Source organism: Chionomys nivalis, chromosome 23, assembly GCF_950005125.1.
Source record: "Chionomys nivalis chromosome 23, mChiNiv1.1, whole genome shotgun sequence".
NCBI classification, from domain to species: Eukaryota; Metazoa; Chordata; class Mammalia; order Rodentia; family Cricetidae; genus Chionomys; species Chionomys nivalis.
In genome coordinates this window covers 31749296-31762682 of record NC_080108.1, presented here as the reverse complement: position 1 = coordinate 31762682, position 13387 = coordinate 31749296, and the positions used below count along the sequence as shown (strand labels likewise).

General features: G+C 34.6%; 2 protein-coding genes across 19 annotated transcripts in view; one reads left to right on the top strand and one right to left on the bottom strand.

Moving 5' to 3' along the window:
- Ube3a (ubiquitin protein ligase E3A) overlaps window positions 1-13387 on the bottom strand; it is a 91075-nt gene that overhangs the window by 7266 nt on the left and 70422 nt on the right. For all 3 annotated transcript variants that reach the window (XM_057756436.1, XM_057756438.1, XM_057756437.1), the window contains one exon: window positions 726-869. In XM_057756436.1, the coding sequence (XP_057612419.1) occupies window positions 726-869 (144 nt within the window). The remainder of the gene's footprint in view (window positions 1-725; window positions 870-13387) is intronic.
- LOC130865402 (uncharacterized) overlaps window positions 1-13387 on the top strand; it is a 119204-nt gene that overhangs the window by 76809 nt on the left and 29008 nt on the right. For 15 of the 16 annotated variants that reach the window (XR_009056134.1, XR_009056135.1, XR_009056132.1 and 12 more), the window contains one exon: window positions 8380-8490. The exons of the other annotated variant lie outside the window; for it this stretch is intronic. The gene's annotated coding sequence lies outside the window, so the exon portion shown is untranslated. The remainder of the gene's footprint in view (window positions 1-8379; window positions 8491-13387) is intronic. 16 annotated transcript variants of the gene reach the window in all.

Genomic DNA, 13387 nt, shown 5'->3' with positions numbered 1-13387 from the left:
ATGATTGGACGGCAAATATAAATTAATTAAAATTAGAGCCATAATGCATCAAATAACGAATAGACAATAATGAAATCTGTCAATGTATACCAAAGTCAACATACTTCTAAGGCTATATTGTCCAGCCCCACCATAAAATAGTGAAGTATTTAATGAGGAAAGAATACAATCAAGTGTCAAAATCATGTAGTTCAGGATTCTATAACAAACTTTAGAGAACAGACAACTGTCTATATTTCAGTGTAAGAATTCTAGAGATTGTTATATAAAACAGCTTTCTTATTAAATTTAAAAAGGAAAGGATAATTCATACAAATCTGACAAGCTCAGAACTCACGTAACTTCATAACTACTTTTTAATTATGTCTATATTAATTGAGTAGTAAAGGCAGAATATTCCCTCCACTAATCTTTGTTGACTTGGATATTTCTATGAAATATAAGAGAACAAAGAGCCGGGCGGTAGTGGCGCACGCCTTTAATCCCAGCACTCGGGAGGCAGAGGCAGGCGGATCTCTGTGAGTTCGAGGCCAGCCTGGTCTACAAGAGCTAGTTCCAGGACAGGCACCAAAGCTACAGAGAAACCCTGTCTCGAAAAACCAAAAAAAAAAAAAAAAAAAAAAAAAGAGAGAGAACAAAGAGGCTAAATGTTGCCTCTGCTCAAATATGTGCAGCATGAGGTAAAAGGGTTTACAGTAGGTGTGGCGCTGTACGTCAATACTTACCGTTCTGTATCTGGGCCATTTTTGGCTATAATCATCTTCAATTTTCCCAGCCCTCCTACAGGTGCTCTGTCTGTGCCCGTTGTAAACTGCAAGAAGAGTCTTTTCTGTTCATTTGTAAATGAATGAACAACTTCCCAGAACTCCCTATTGAGAAAAGATAAAATACTGGTTTTGACATTATTACAAACATAAGCTTATGGTACTACAAAATCATTAAGGATAACTTTCAGTTATATTAAGGATACCAATCACGTATGGAATATATTTTATTTATCATTCTTCCATTATTTTCCTGTTTACTCATTCCTTAGTAAACTTTGTAAAGGCAAGATGGTGATAGATTAGATTATAATAGAAACATGAACTGACGTAACTAAAAAAAAATTACACTTAATAGCAGAAATACAAATGTTCCTTTCAAGTAGTGTCTCAAGAAAAAGATTTATAGTAATATTTATCCCACATGTGGTATCTACAAGATATAATATCTGGCTGACTAAAACCTATGAACTAAATTGAATAATATAATAATCTTTATATTACTCTAAGTTCAAAAGGCAACACACAAGGTCATAATAAGCAATTTTGGTTTCCTTGAATATAGCACAAATTCACAGCTAGGAAAACTACAATTTTAGAAAAAATTCAGAAGTATTTTTAATTGGCAACAGAGCACATTTTATGTTTTAAAGTTCTTTTCTCAAAAATCTTGGAAGAATCATCAGTGGGTAACAGCATTTTCCATGACATCTGTCAACTCCTTTATGGTATATATTCTGTCATCTCCACTAGCTCTATGACATGTACACCCATGCATGTGCATGAACACACACACACACATATACACACACAAAATAAATGTAACAAAAGTTTAAACCCCAAAAGAGACATCTTGCTTTCCAAATCTCTATTTGAGATTTTATTCCTTGACATTCTGGTAGACTATTTTTATTATCTAAATTATTCACATACATTAATCAAATTATTTCCAAAACTTCAATATCTGAAGGCTTTATCAGATTTCCTGGCTTTCCCCAATCACTTTATTTTTTTTTTTTGTAAAATTAATACGCACCTAGAGAAAATAATAATGGTACACACAGCCAATAGGAAACTGGACAAGGAATGCATGCAAGAATCTCTCAGCTAAAAGGAAAGGCTCAGACTTCCATTTGTAGACTTTGTTTTTGTGGGTTGGCAGGAGAAATGTAGACTGTAGCCTCAAGACCTCTGTCAGTACACAAAAGCTACACAGGAACTACTGGACAGCTACTTGTTGCTGGAGAAGGGAAAATCAGGTTTTCTTTGGTGGTGCATCCCTTGACAGGTTGACTATGTTTCAGTGAATCAGTTTCCCATGCATGTATATTTGAGTCATTCTAATTTTGGACTCAGGAGGTTGGGCTCTGGTAGGAGTTGGAAAAGAGGATCAAAATACCCTATATACATACATGAAACTTTCAAAGAATTATTTTAAAAATTTGAAAGCTATATTGCAAGATGGGTGGTTAAAATAAAATCCTTCTCACACTGTAGGAAGGCTCTGAAACTTAAATCAGTCATCTAAGAAGGCATCATTGCAGGTTATAAAGAAAGCAGATAAATCACGGTAATAGTGACCAGATCTGGTTATGTTATTTAAAAGCCATTTTTGCAGTTGTTTTTAAAATGTGAAAAACAAATCAAGAAACCTCAGAGGTCCAGAAATTCTGCATAATAAAAACAATGATGAAAAAGCTCTCCTCTTCCTGTTATACTAAAGTCTTTAATTAAAAAAAAAAATGTGTATTTACAAAGCTCAGAAGAAAATACCAAATAGATCTGATCCTATTCACTTCTCCAAAAATCTATTCAGATCAAAAATTTAAAAAGTGTAATAAAAATATCTGTAATCAATGCCAAGAATAAAACTAAGACATGGAATAATAAATCCCAAAAGAAACAATATGTAAGATAAAGTAAGGGAACATAATAGGAAAAAAAAAAAGGCAGACATAGGATGCTATGAAGAAAGGAGCGGCAGTTTTACAAAAAGGATAAGATAGAACTGGTTAAAGGGATTTTAACTAAAAGGATAGACAAACCTGGTAATAGGGATTCTAACTAAAGGGACAGGCAGACCTGGTAAAAGAGATTCTAACTAAAGGGAGAAGCAGAACTGATAAAAGGAATTCTGACTAAAAGAAGGTGCTCCCCCAAGAAATTTATTAATATTTAGATTTGCTTTTTATTTATATAACAGCAGGCCCAGGAAAAAAATAAAAATGTAAATAAAAAATATAATTTTAAGTCCAAATAGAAATATCATGAAGAATCCTGCGAATAATAAACAAAACTTTCTGTTATAGGAAAGTAAACAAGAAACATTGAATCATGAATAATGGAAACTCTAACATAAAAAGTTTAATGACAAAGAATGCCACAGATCAGAAATAAAGACATGAATAAATACAAACAGAAATGAAAATAATCGAAAATTCTGAAGCACTATGCATAGGAACTCAGGAAATAGTGGATAATTTAAGAATGAAGTAAGCAAAGGTGGAAAAAGAAGTTATTTCTATTTGACAACCATCTAGCATTTGTATCTGACAACAGTCTAGAAACAACACCAAGATGTGGGCGGGCGAGGGAGGAAAAACGGGGTAGGAAGAGAGAGGAGACAAAGTAACCGAAACTAAAAACAAGGTAAAACAATGGGGAAAAATTGATAAAAACTTCAAAAAAAAACCTTTCACTTGGTAAATATCCTAATAAATAAAGATAAATAGTAACATAGAGAAAATACTATAAATCTATCTATCGTAAGACCAATGTCTCTACCATGTAAAAAAAGGCAAAGGGAAAGGAAATATAAAAAATACTCCTATAATTCAGGATATATGAAGGAGAGGCAAAATGTTGGCAAAATTCTAGGCCAGTCTGAGCTATAAGGCAAGATCTTGTCAAAACAAACAAAAGGGCAAAGAATCAATAACTGAACAATAATATTGAAAGCACAACTGGTTAATAGTGTCGATGAAGATGAAAACCTACATTGCATTCATAGTATGTGTTTCTGAAGTAGCCTCTCTCCATCAATAAGGGATGACTTCTGAGAGAAACTGAGAAGATTCTTTCTAGGTTTATTCATTGACAAGTCCCACCAGCAATAACATTCCATAATAAGTTGTATTACTAAATGCAATTCTCTAATAATTTCTTATAACAATGTTTTATTCCAGGGTAGAGGATAATAATGTTCAAGATAAGACAAAATTTCAAAATATAATAATCATGTGTCATATTAAAAACACAAGGCCATGCAACATGACTAAAACACATAAACTACATTTTTAAAAAATGACTTCATAATACTTGAAAACAAAAATAAAACTCACCTAACCTTCTTTAAATTTCCACATTATCTCTTTACTCTCTCACATACATTTGACTTTGTCTTTTCAACAGACTCATTTCTTCAGCAATAAAACAGTACTCACTGACAGAAAAGTAGGGGAGTAGCATATGTAGGATGATCAGATCAAAGGAAACTGTTTCCTTAAATCACTGTTTTTGTAATCGAAGGTGAAATGGAGAAATAATGTAATAAGACAGGCAAAAAAAGACACATACAAGACAAAGACTATCAATCACTGCTATTTTGTTATTGCTCTACAATCTCTGTCATCAGAACAAATTTAGATAGGAGAATTCGAGACCCACATTAATGCTTTGTTTATCTCAGTTTATTGCATGTAAGGCAGAAAGAAAATGACGGAGCTAGAGGGCAGTAAGTCAGCAAATACTGTTGCTATGGTTCCTACCCTGACTCCCTCAGTGACGGACTGTGAATTGGATGGTATAAAAATATACAAAGCTTCATAAGCCAAAACCATAAAAAGCAATTATGAATAATTCACAAAAGAAATGTTTGCTTCTTATAATAAGAGACATCTTCTAAAATCAAAAGGGCATAGTCTGAAATGTGACAAGGAGTTTTAAAGACATATTTGCTGAAATGCATAAACAAAGACAGAAAGAATTAAAGAAAACAGGAATGAACATGCAGAAATGAAGAGGATGTGCTTTTATAAAAAGAAAAAGGAAGGTGAATTACTAAAAAAAAAATCAACCAAAAAAAAAAAAACAAAAAACGAGCAAATTAACAACACAATCCATGAATTAAATGACCATCAGAGGAAGGAGATGATTCACTGCTCAACCAGTGGTACCTGTCAAATCATACATCTAGAAAAACCAATTCTGAACATCTAGATACAGAATTAAGAAAAGAACTGAAGGACGAGGGAACAAAGACAGGAAAAGTAAAAGACTCAAACTGAAGAAGACTATGACAAAGTGAAGCACACTTTCCAAGAGAGTGAGAGGAAACTGCAGATGAGGACAAGGACAAACGGAAAAATCATAGCGCTAAAAATACAAAATTCACCCTGACAACAGAGAAAAGACAAAAAAAGAAAACTTGAGTCTAAAAGGAGACTAGACAAAGAAGAAGTCATCTGCTGAAACAAGGAGAAGCATGGTACTGGATAAATCCAGAAGTTTAAATCTATTTAGTATACTACAACTGGAAATCCATTTTTAATTAAAGCCCAAATTGGAAAAAGGATGATTGACAGAGGAGCAACAGGAATACAAGCTACAATAAAAAAAAAAAATGGACAAGTAAGACAAGAAGTAGGAAAAGAGGAAAAAAAAATGAAACTTCTGGACTGAGCAGAAAATATGAAAAATTAATCAAATTAAAATGCAGTGGTTTTATTCAAACTAAAAACCCTAAAAAGCAAGTTTGAAAAAAAAAGCCCTGGTTAATACAGAAAAGAACAAGTAAAAAGACTGCAATTGACCTTGAAATCTGTGAGACACAGAAAAGTTTCATAAGGCAAATGGATCTGAAACTTGGAAAGAAGAAATGAAGTAGTGCCACAAGAGATTGAGGGGTAAAGGGAAGTAGCATTATGATTGTCTTCACTATGAAAGATGAAAAGCAAACCAAGCTCAGTGCTTCAAAAACCTGGACAAACAATAACAGAGAAACAAAATCACATGAACTGTAAACGTGTACCACTTAGATTTAAAGTAACAGGAGAGCAAGAGTCAGATACTCCAAGGTGATTTGAATGAGAAATACTGCAGGATGCCAGTTGATTTGACGGAGAAGCTTACTGGTATCATTTGTCAGGAGAAGGAGGACAAAAATAATGCTGTTATAGCTAGTTAGTACCTCTATTCTCACTGTAGAAAGCTGAGAACCAACCGACACTTGATTTTTTAATCTAAAATATTTGTTTCCTGGAGTGGGAGAAATCGTTTTTCTTTTCTTTTTTGGATTTTTCGAGACAGGATTTCTTCGTAGTTTTTTTTTTTTTTTTTTTTTTTTTTTTTGGTTTCTGTCCTGGAACTAGCTCTTGTAGACCAGGCTGGCCTCGAACTCACAGAGATCCGTCTGCCTCTGCCTCCCGAGTGATGGAATTAAAGGCGTGCGCCACCACCGCAGACAACAGATGGGTTTCCTTTCCCTCACCTTGTACTTACTTTCTCTAAATTTCTTATTACGTACATCTTTTATGTGAAAAAGCCAGCATAAATAAAGGAGGGAGAGAAGGAGGGACGGAGGGACGGAGGGACGGACAGAGGTACTACTATACTGACTTCTAAATTCCTTTAAGTCTTCAATAAAGAACAGAAATTCTTTTACAATGACATCAGAGTCATCACAATGTTGTGTAGAACTCAAGAAGTGTTTGACAAGTGTGCAAAATTACTCATTCCCTCAAAATGTAACACACAGGCTGTGGACTACCCATGTTGGTAGCAATTAAACCTATAATATATACTATTTTGAAGGAAAAAATTTATGAGCGTTTACATCAGAAATAGATCTAACAAACAGACAATGGGATTGGACCTATCAATTTCAGTGGCCCCTTTTTGTCATAACAGTATATAATTTTGCCTGTAATATTTGATAAGTCTTTCTGAAGAAGATGTACTGATGAAATGGATGGCCATTCATTTCATGGGAAAAGAATACGGAAAAGAACAACAAATCAAAAATGACTTTTAAAAAACAACTGCCAGGGGCTGGAGAGACGGCTCAGAGGTTAAGAGCATTGCCTGCTCTTCCAAAGGTCCTGAGTTCAATTCCCAGCAACCACATGGTGGCTCACAACCATCTGTAGAGGGGTCTGGTGCCCTCTTCTGGCCTGCAGGCATACACACAGAATATTGTATACATAATAAATAAGTAAATAAATAAGTAAATAAATAAATAAATAAATAAATATTAAAAAAAAAAAAAAAAAAACAACTGCCAGCTGGGCAGTGGTGGCGTACACCTTTCGTCCCAGCACTATGGAGGGAGAGAGAGGCAGGCAGATCTCTGTGAGTTCAAGGCCAGCCTGGTTAACAGAGCGAGTTCTAGGATGCACTCCAAAGCACTACAGAGAAACCCGGTCTTGGAAAAAAAAAAAAAAAGAAAAAGAAACAATTATCAAGCAAAGCTTGCAGTTTTAAAAATGTGCATAGCATGTAATACTCACAAACGTATGGAGTGGTCCTGCTGAACACATTATAAGAAAACTATTTGTATTTCATGCAGGAACAAAGATTTTTAATTGAAGGTTTCAAGATCTAAGCAAATTAGATACAGGAAAAAGTAGTATAACTTTTAACCAAAAATTCTAGAAGTTGATCTGAAGAGGTGTTCAGTGGCTAAGAGCACCTGCTGCTGTTGTAGAGGTTAGAGTTATAAGACCTACAATTAGGGCTCACAACCACCCTAACTCCAGCGCCAGCAAATCTGACTCCCTCCTCTGGCCTCAACAGATACTGAACACACACACTGCATGAACACATGAAGGCAGGTTATGCATACACATAAAATTAAAACACAAAAACAAAAAATTCTATCTTCAAAAATAAGTATATAAACAATTATCAATTATGTTCTATTACTGAGTTGTCTCACATTTTAATTTACTGAAAGATAATTTTATTTTTCAATGTAAATCAATCAATAGGAATTTTACTTTTTTAAAAAAATGAAAAGCAAAACTGAGGATCAAAATAAAACATCACGCATTTTTATTACACAGTATATGGATGAAAACCTTGTCCAGTTAGAAGGTATCAACAAGAGATGAAAACAATACAGACATTAAAACTAAGACTATAAGCATAGTAAATTAAATAACAGTATTTGAAGGAACTAATTTAGAAACACAAGTTTAGAAAATGTTAACAGAAAGAAAGCTTTAAAAGATGTGACAAGACTAAAGTATAACTGGAAATAAATTTTAAAAATTATTATAAATATAAATAAACTAAAAGTAAATTCAAAAATATTAAGGGGGAACATAAAAAATTTGCAATCTTTTGAAAACCTAAGGATGCTATGAAAAAGGACAAGGAAAGAGGGTTAAGAACAAAAGAGAATAGACAACACTAAGGAACCAGGGCCTTTTTGAAACAACGAGGTTGTTGCACACATGAACACAGACTGAGGCAGCATGCACAGAATCTGTAATGGCGTGCATTAGATGTGGTCCTAGAGCTAAAGGAAGTGAACATACATACCCAACCCTAACCTAGACTGTATCTATTTACAAATGACAGCCACTTGCAAATGAGAAACTGGTTTTTTCCACAGGAGTCTCAATGAAGAAACAAACTACTCTTATGAGTGGACCCCATTACTATCAGTAGATGGTCAATACAAAACTAAGTCAATGGATCTACACAAGTTCTTCCTCTCATAACGGTAAGAATCTCCTAACCTTAAAGAATCTTTGATTATGTTTTGGGTTTTTATAAGATTCTTGAGTATGCAAACATGTGTCTCTACATCTATATGTGTTTCTTGTGCCTTTGTTTGGCTCTTTTTCTTGGTTGTCATATTCTAATTTGTTTGTTTTTCATTTATTTTATTATCATTTCTTAGATGTTTGTTAATCAGAAAAGGTGTAGATTCAGATGGCAGGAGAGGTGGGAGGACCTGGGAGGAGTAGGGGGAGAAGAAAACTATAATCAGAATGTATTGTATGATTGTTTCAAAAAAAGCAAAAAAAAAAAAAAAAAACTATTTTAGATATAACAACAAAAATAAAGGTGCTTGCACCTTCTGATGTAAAGACTTGTTCTATAAATTTAAAGGAATCAACAAATGAATTGTCTTGATCAAGACAACAAATGAATATACCAAAAAGAACCAAGTCTAGAATTAAGAAATAACTCATTTTCAGCAAAAAAGAAATTCAGTGGGGAAAAGAAAGCTCCAAACTAGAACGTATGTATAACATGTTACTAATGATCTTTTATCAAGAATATATTTTAAAAGAAAAAGTTAATAATCAATGACAAGAAAAACAAGGACAATTAACAAAGTAAAGGCAAAAACAAAGTGAAGCCAGCTCAATATCATGAGTCTACAGAGATAACAAATTTTAACTATTTTTTTAAAATATTTATTTATTTATTATGTATACAATATTCTGTCTGCGTGTATGCCTGCAGGCCAGAAGAGAGCACCAGACCCCATTACAGATGGTTGTGAGCCACCATGTGGTTGCTGGGAATTGAACTCAGGACCTTTGGAAGAGCAGGCAATGCTGTTAACCTCTGAGCCATCTCTCCAGCCCCCAAATTTTAACTATTAAAGACTAAAAGAGATACAGAGCTGAGCTCTGGCACTGCTGGTCCTCCTAGGGCAAAACAGCATTGCTATTTAGCAAAAAAAAAAAAAAAAAATTCTTGCAATGTTTCTTAAAGCTAAAAATGTATCTACTACAAAGCCACAAACTTCTACCTACTATGTTTGTACTCAAGAAATGGAAACACTTCAACAGTAAGACTGGATAACTTTATTTGTAATAGTTCTAATCTCAAATAACTCCAACTGACATCAATAATAGAATGGATAAGCAAACACCATACATTCATCTAAAACATTACTTTGCCATAAAACAACACAATGTAAGTTAGTGTAATAACAAATAGATTTCAAAATTGCACACTCCGTTTATATTAAATTCAAGAACAACACACTCAGAGAGAGAGAGAGTAAAGAAATAAGAAAGGGGAAAAAGACTCAGTGATACACAAATCTAAACAGTGATTGCCAACAGGGACAAGAATCAGCTGAAAAGAGCCAAAGAAACCTGCATAACAGGATCTGTACCTTGGTGTTGCAAAGGTGCAATTATCCAAATCCCCAAATGTCCAGTAAAGTTGTGCATACTTCACTGCACTTAAAAGCTACCCCACATATCAGTATCAGCACGATCACAAACACCATATTGTGATACTTAGAAAACTATTGTTTAGACAGCAATTAAGCTGCTGTAAGATTCTGGTAAACAAAAAAAGTAACAATGAGAAAGACTCATTTAGCACGAAAAGTATAATATAATACACATCTCTAATTTTGGAAAATCACATATTGGTAAGCACTACAGATAATACTTATCCTACAGGTAATAAAATGTGAACTAAAATGACAATACCATCTGATAGCACTTAACAAATTAACAAGGTAGTTTATCTTCATCCAGGGGAAAGCATACTAAAAGGCAGAGACTGTTAATTTTAAAGTACCTCTAGATTGAAGTACAAATAAAAACTTATCAAGTAGGAAAAAAATCAAATACAAGCTGAATCAAGCCTCTAAAGTAGAAATTAACCATTAAAAGATAAATTGCTGAGGCTAGAGAGATGGCTCAGTGGATAAGAGCAATGGCAGCTCTTGCAGAGGACTTGCTTCAATTCCCAGAACTGACATTGCAGCTCACAACTGTCTATAACTCCAGGATCTGACAATCTGACACCTTCATATATATATATATATATATATATATATATATATATATGTGTGTGTGTGTGTGTGTGTGTGTGTGTGTGTGTGTGTGTGTATGTATGTATATATGTATATATATACACATATATATATACATGTGTGTATGTATATGTATATATGTAGACAAAACACCAATATACATAAAATAATAATTAATTTTAAAAAGATAAAGAACTATCTCTAATCTCAAAAAGTAAGGAGATGGAGCATTTGAAAAAAACTCTCAAGTAGAAAAAAGGAACCAGGGCTTAGCAGATCCAGAGAGGTGAGTAAGTGGCCATTAGGCCGGACAGTCCCAGGGAACTGAGTCCAGGCCCCCTCCAATTCCCTAAACTGTTCTGGCCATCCAGAGGGGTGTGTTCTTGACTGCTGGCTTTCTTCGACCCTGCCCCCTAAGCCCACCTTTTCATCTGCGGGGTCCTTGGATCCCCCAACTCAGCCCGCTTCAGGGTGCAGAACAGAGAGCCTGCTCCAGTGCTGAGGGGACCTAAGAGAGAGCAGACCAAGAAAAACTCCCGAGTACTCAGTCAGCCACAGCAAAGATTAGACCTCATTTGTTCGCCTCATTTGAAAGAAGAGATGGGCAGGTACCAATGCAAGAATTCCTCCAACATCCTGAAAAGCAATATGATAACACCAGAATCCAGTGAACACGAAACAAGAAAACTTGAACTTCCTAACCCAGAAGAAGTAGAAGAATTCGACTTTAAACGTAACCTTATGAAAATGATGGAAACCCTTAAACAGGAAGTGAAAAACTCCCTTAAAGAAATGCAAGAGAAGACAAACAAAAAGAAGAAATTAATAAATCCCTCAAAGATAGCCAAGAAAAAAGAAAAAGCAATCAAACAGGTAAAGGAAAGCGTTCAAGACTTGAAGACCGAATGGAGGTAAAAAAGGAAACACAAAACAAGGGATGGCAGGATATGGAAAATCTGGGTAAACAAACAGGAACTGCAGAGACAAGTATAACCAACAGAATACAAGAGATAGAATAAAGAATCTCAGACGCTAAAGATACTATACAGGAAATAAACTCACTGATCAAAGAAAATAGCAAATCCAACAAATCCTTAACACAAAACATCCAGGAAACCTGGGACACCATGAAAAGACCAAACCTAAAAATAACATGGGTAGAAGAAGGCGAAGAATTTCAGCTCAAAAGCCCAGAAAATATATTCAACAAAATTATAGAAGAAAACTTTCCCAACCTGGAGAAGGATATTCCTATGAAGGTACAAGAAGCTTACAGAACACCAAATAGAGTGGATTAAAAAAAAATCCCCTCGTCATATAATAATCAAAACACAAAACATACAGAATAAAGAAAGAATATTAAGAGCTGCAAAGGAAAAAGGTCAAGTAATATATAAAAGTAAACCTATCAAAATTACACCTGACTTTTTAATGAAAACCATAAAAGCCAGAAGGTCTTGGATAGCTGTGCTGCAGACACTAAGAGACCATGGATGGAAGCCCAGACTACTATACCCAGCCAAGCTTTCTTTCACCATCAATGGAGAAAACAAGATATTCCACGACAAAAACAGATTTAAACAATACATATCCACAAACCCAACCTTACAGAAAGTACTAGAAGGAAAACCTCAACCCAAGGAAGCCAACAACACCCACAATAGCACAGACATCTGACAACCCTCCACCAGCACAACTCAAAGAAGGGAAACACACACACACTACCACCAAAAAATAAATAAATAAATAAATAACCGGAGTTAATGACAACTGGTCATTAATATCACTTAATATCAATGGTCTCGATTCACCTATAAAAAGGCACAGGTTAAGAGAATGGATACAAAAACAGGATCCAACATTCTGCAGTTTACAAGAAACACACCTCAACCTCAAAGACAGACACTACCTCAGAGTAAAGGGTTGGAAAAAGGTTTTCCAAGCAAACGAACCTAAGAAACAAGCAGGTGTAGCTATCCTAATATCTAACAAAATTGATGTCAAACTAAAATCAATCAAAAGAGATGGAGAAGGACATTTTATACTCATAACAGGAACAATTTATCAAGATAATGTCTCAATCCTGAATATTTATGCCCCTAATAAAAAAGCACCTACATATGTAAAAAAATATATTACTAGAACTCAAATCACACATCAAACCCCACACACTAATAGGAGGTTTCAACATTCCTCTCTCACCAATGGACAGGTCAACCAGACAGAGAAATAAAAACAGATATAATGAATCAAATGGACTTAACAGACATCTATAGAACATTCTACCCAAATAGGAAATAATACACCTTCTTCTCAGCATCTCATGGAACCTTCTCAAACATTGATCACATACTCGGTAACAAAGCAAACATCCACAGATACAAAAAAAATGGGAATAACCACCTGTGTCTTATCGGATCACCATGAAGTAAAGGTAGAATTTAACAACAATTCCACCTCCAGAAAGCCTACAAACTCATGCAAACTGAACAGTCAACTACTGAACCACCCCTGGGTCAAGGAAGAAATAAAGAAATTAAAGTCTTCCTTGAATTCAACAAAAATGAAGACACAACATACTCAAACCTATGGGACACTATGAAAGCAGTGCTAAGAGAAAAGTTCATAGCACTAAGTGTCCACATAAAGAAAAAAGAGAAAGTTCACATTAGAGACTTAACAGCACACCTGAAAGCTCTAGAAAAAAAGCAGACTCACCCAGGAGAAGGAGAAGACTGGAAATAACCAAACTGAGGGCTGAAATCAACAAAATACAAACACAGAAAACAATCCAAAGAATCAATTAAACAAAGAGCTGGTTCAATGA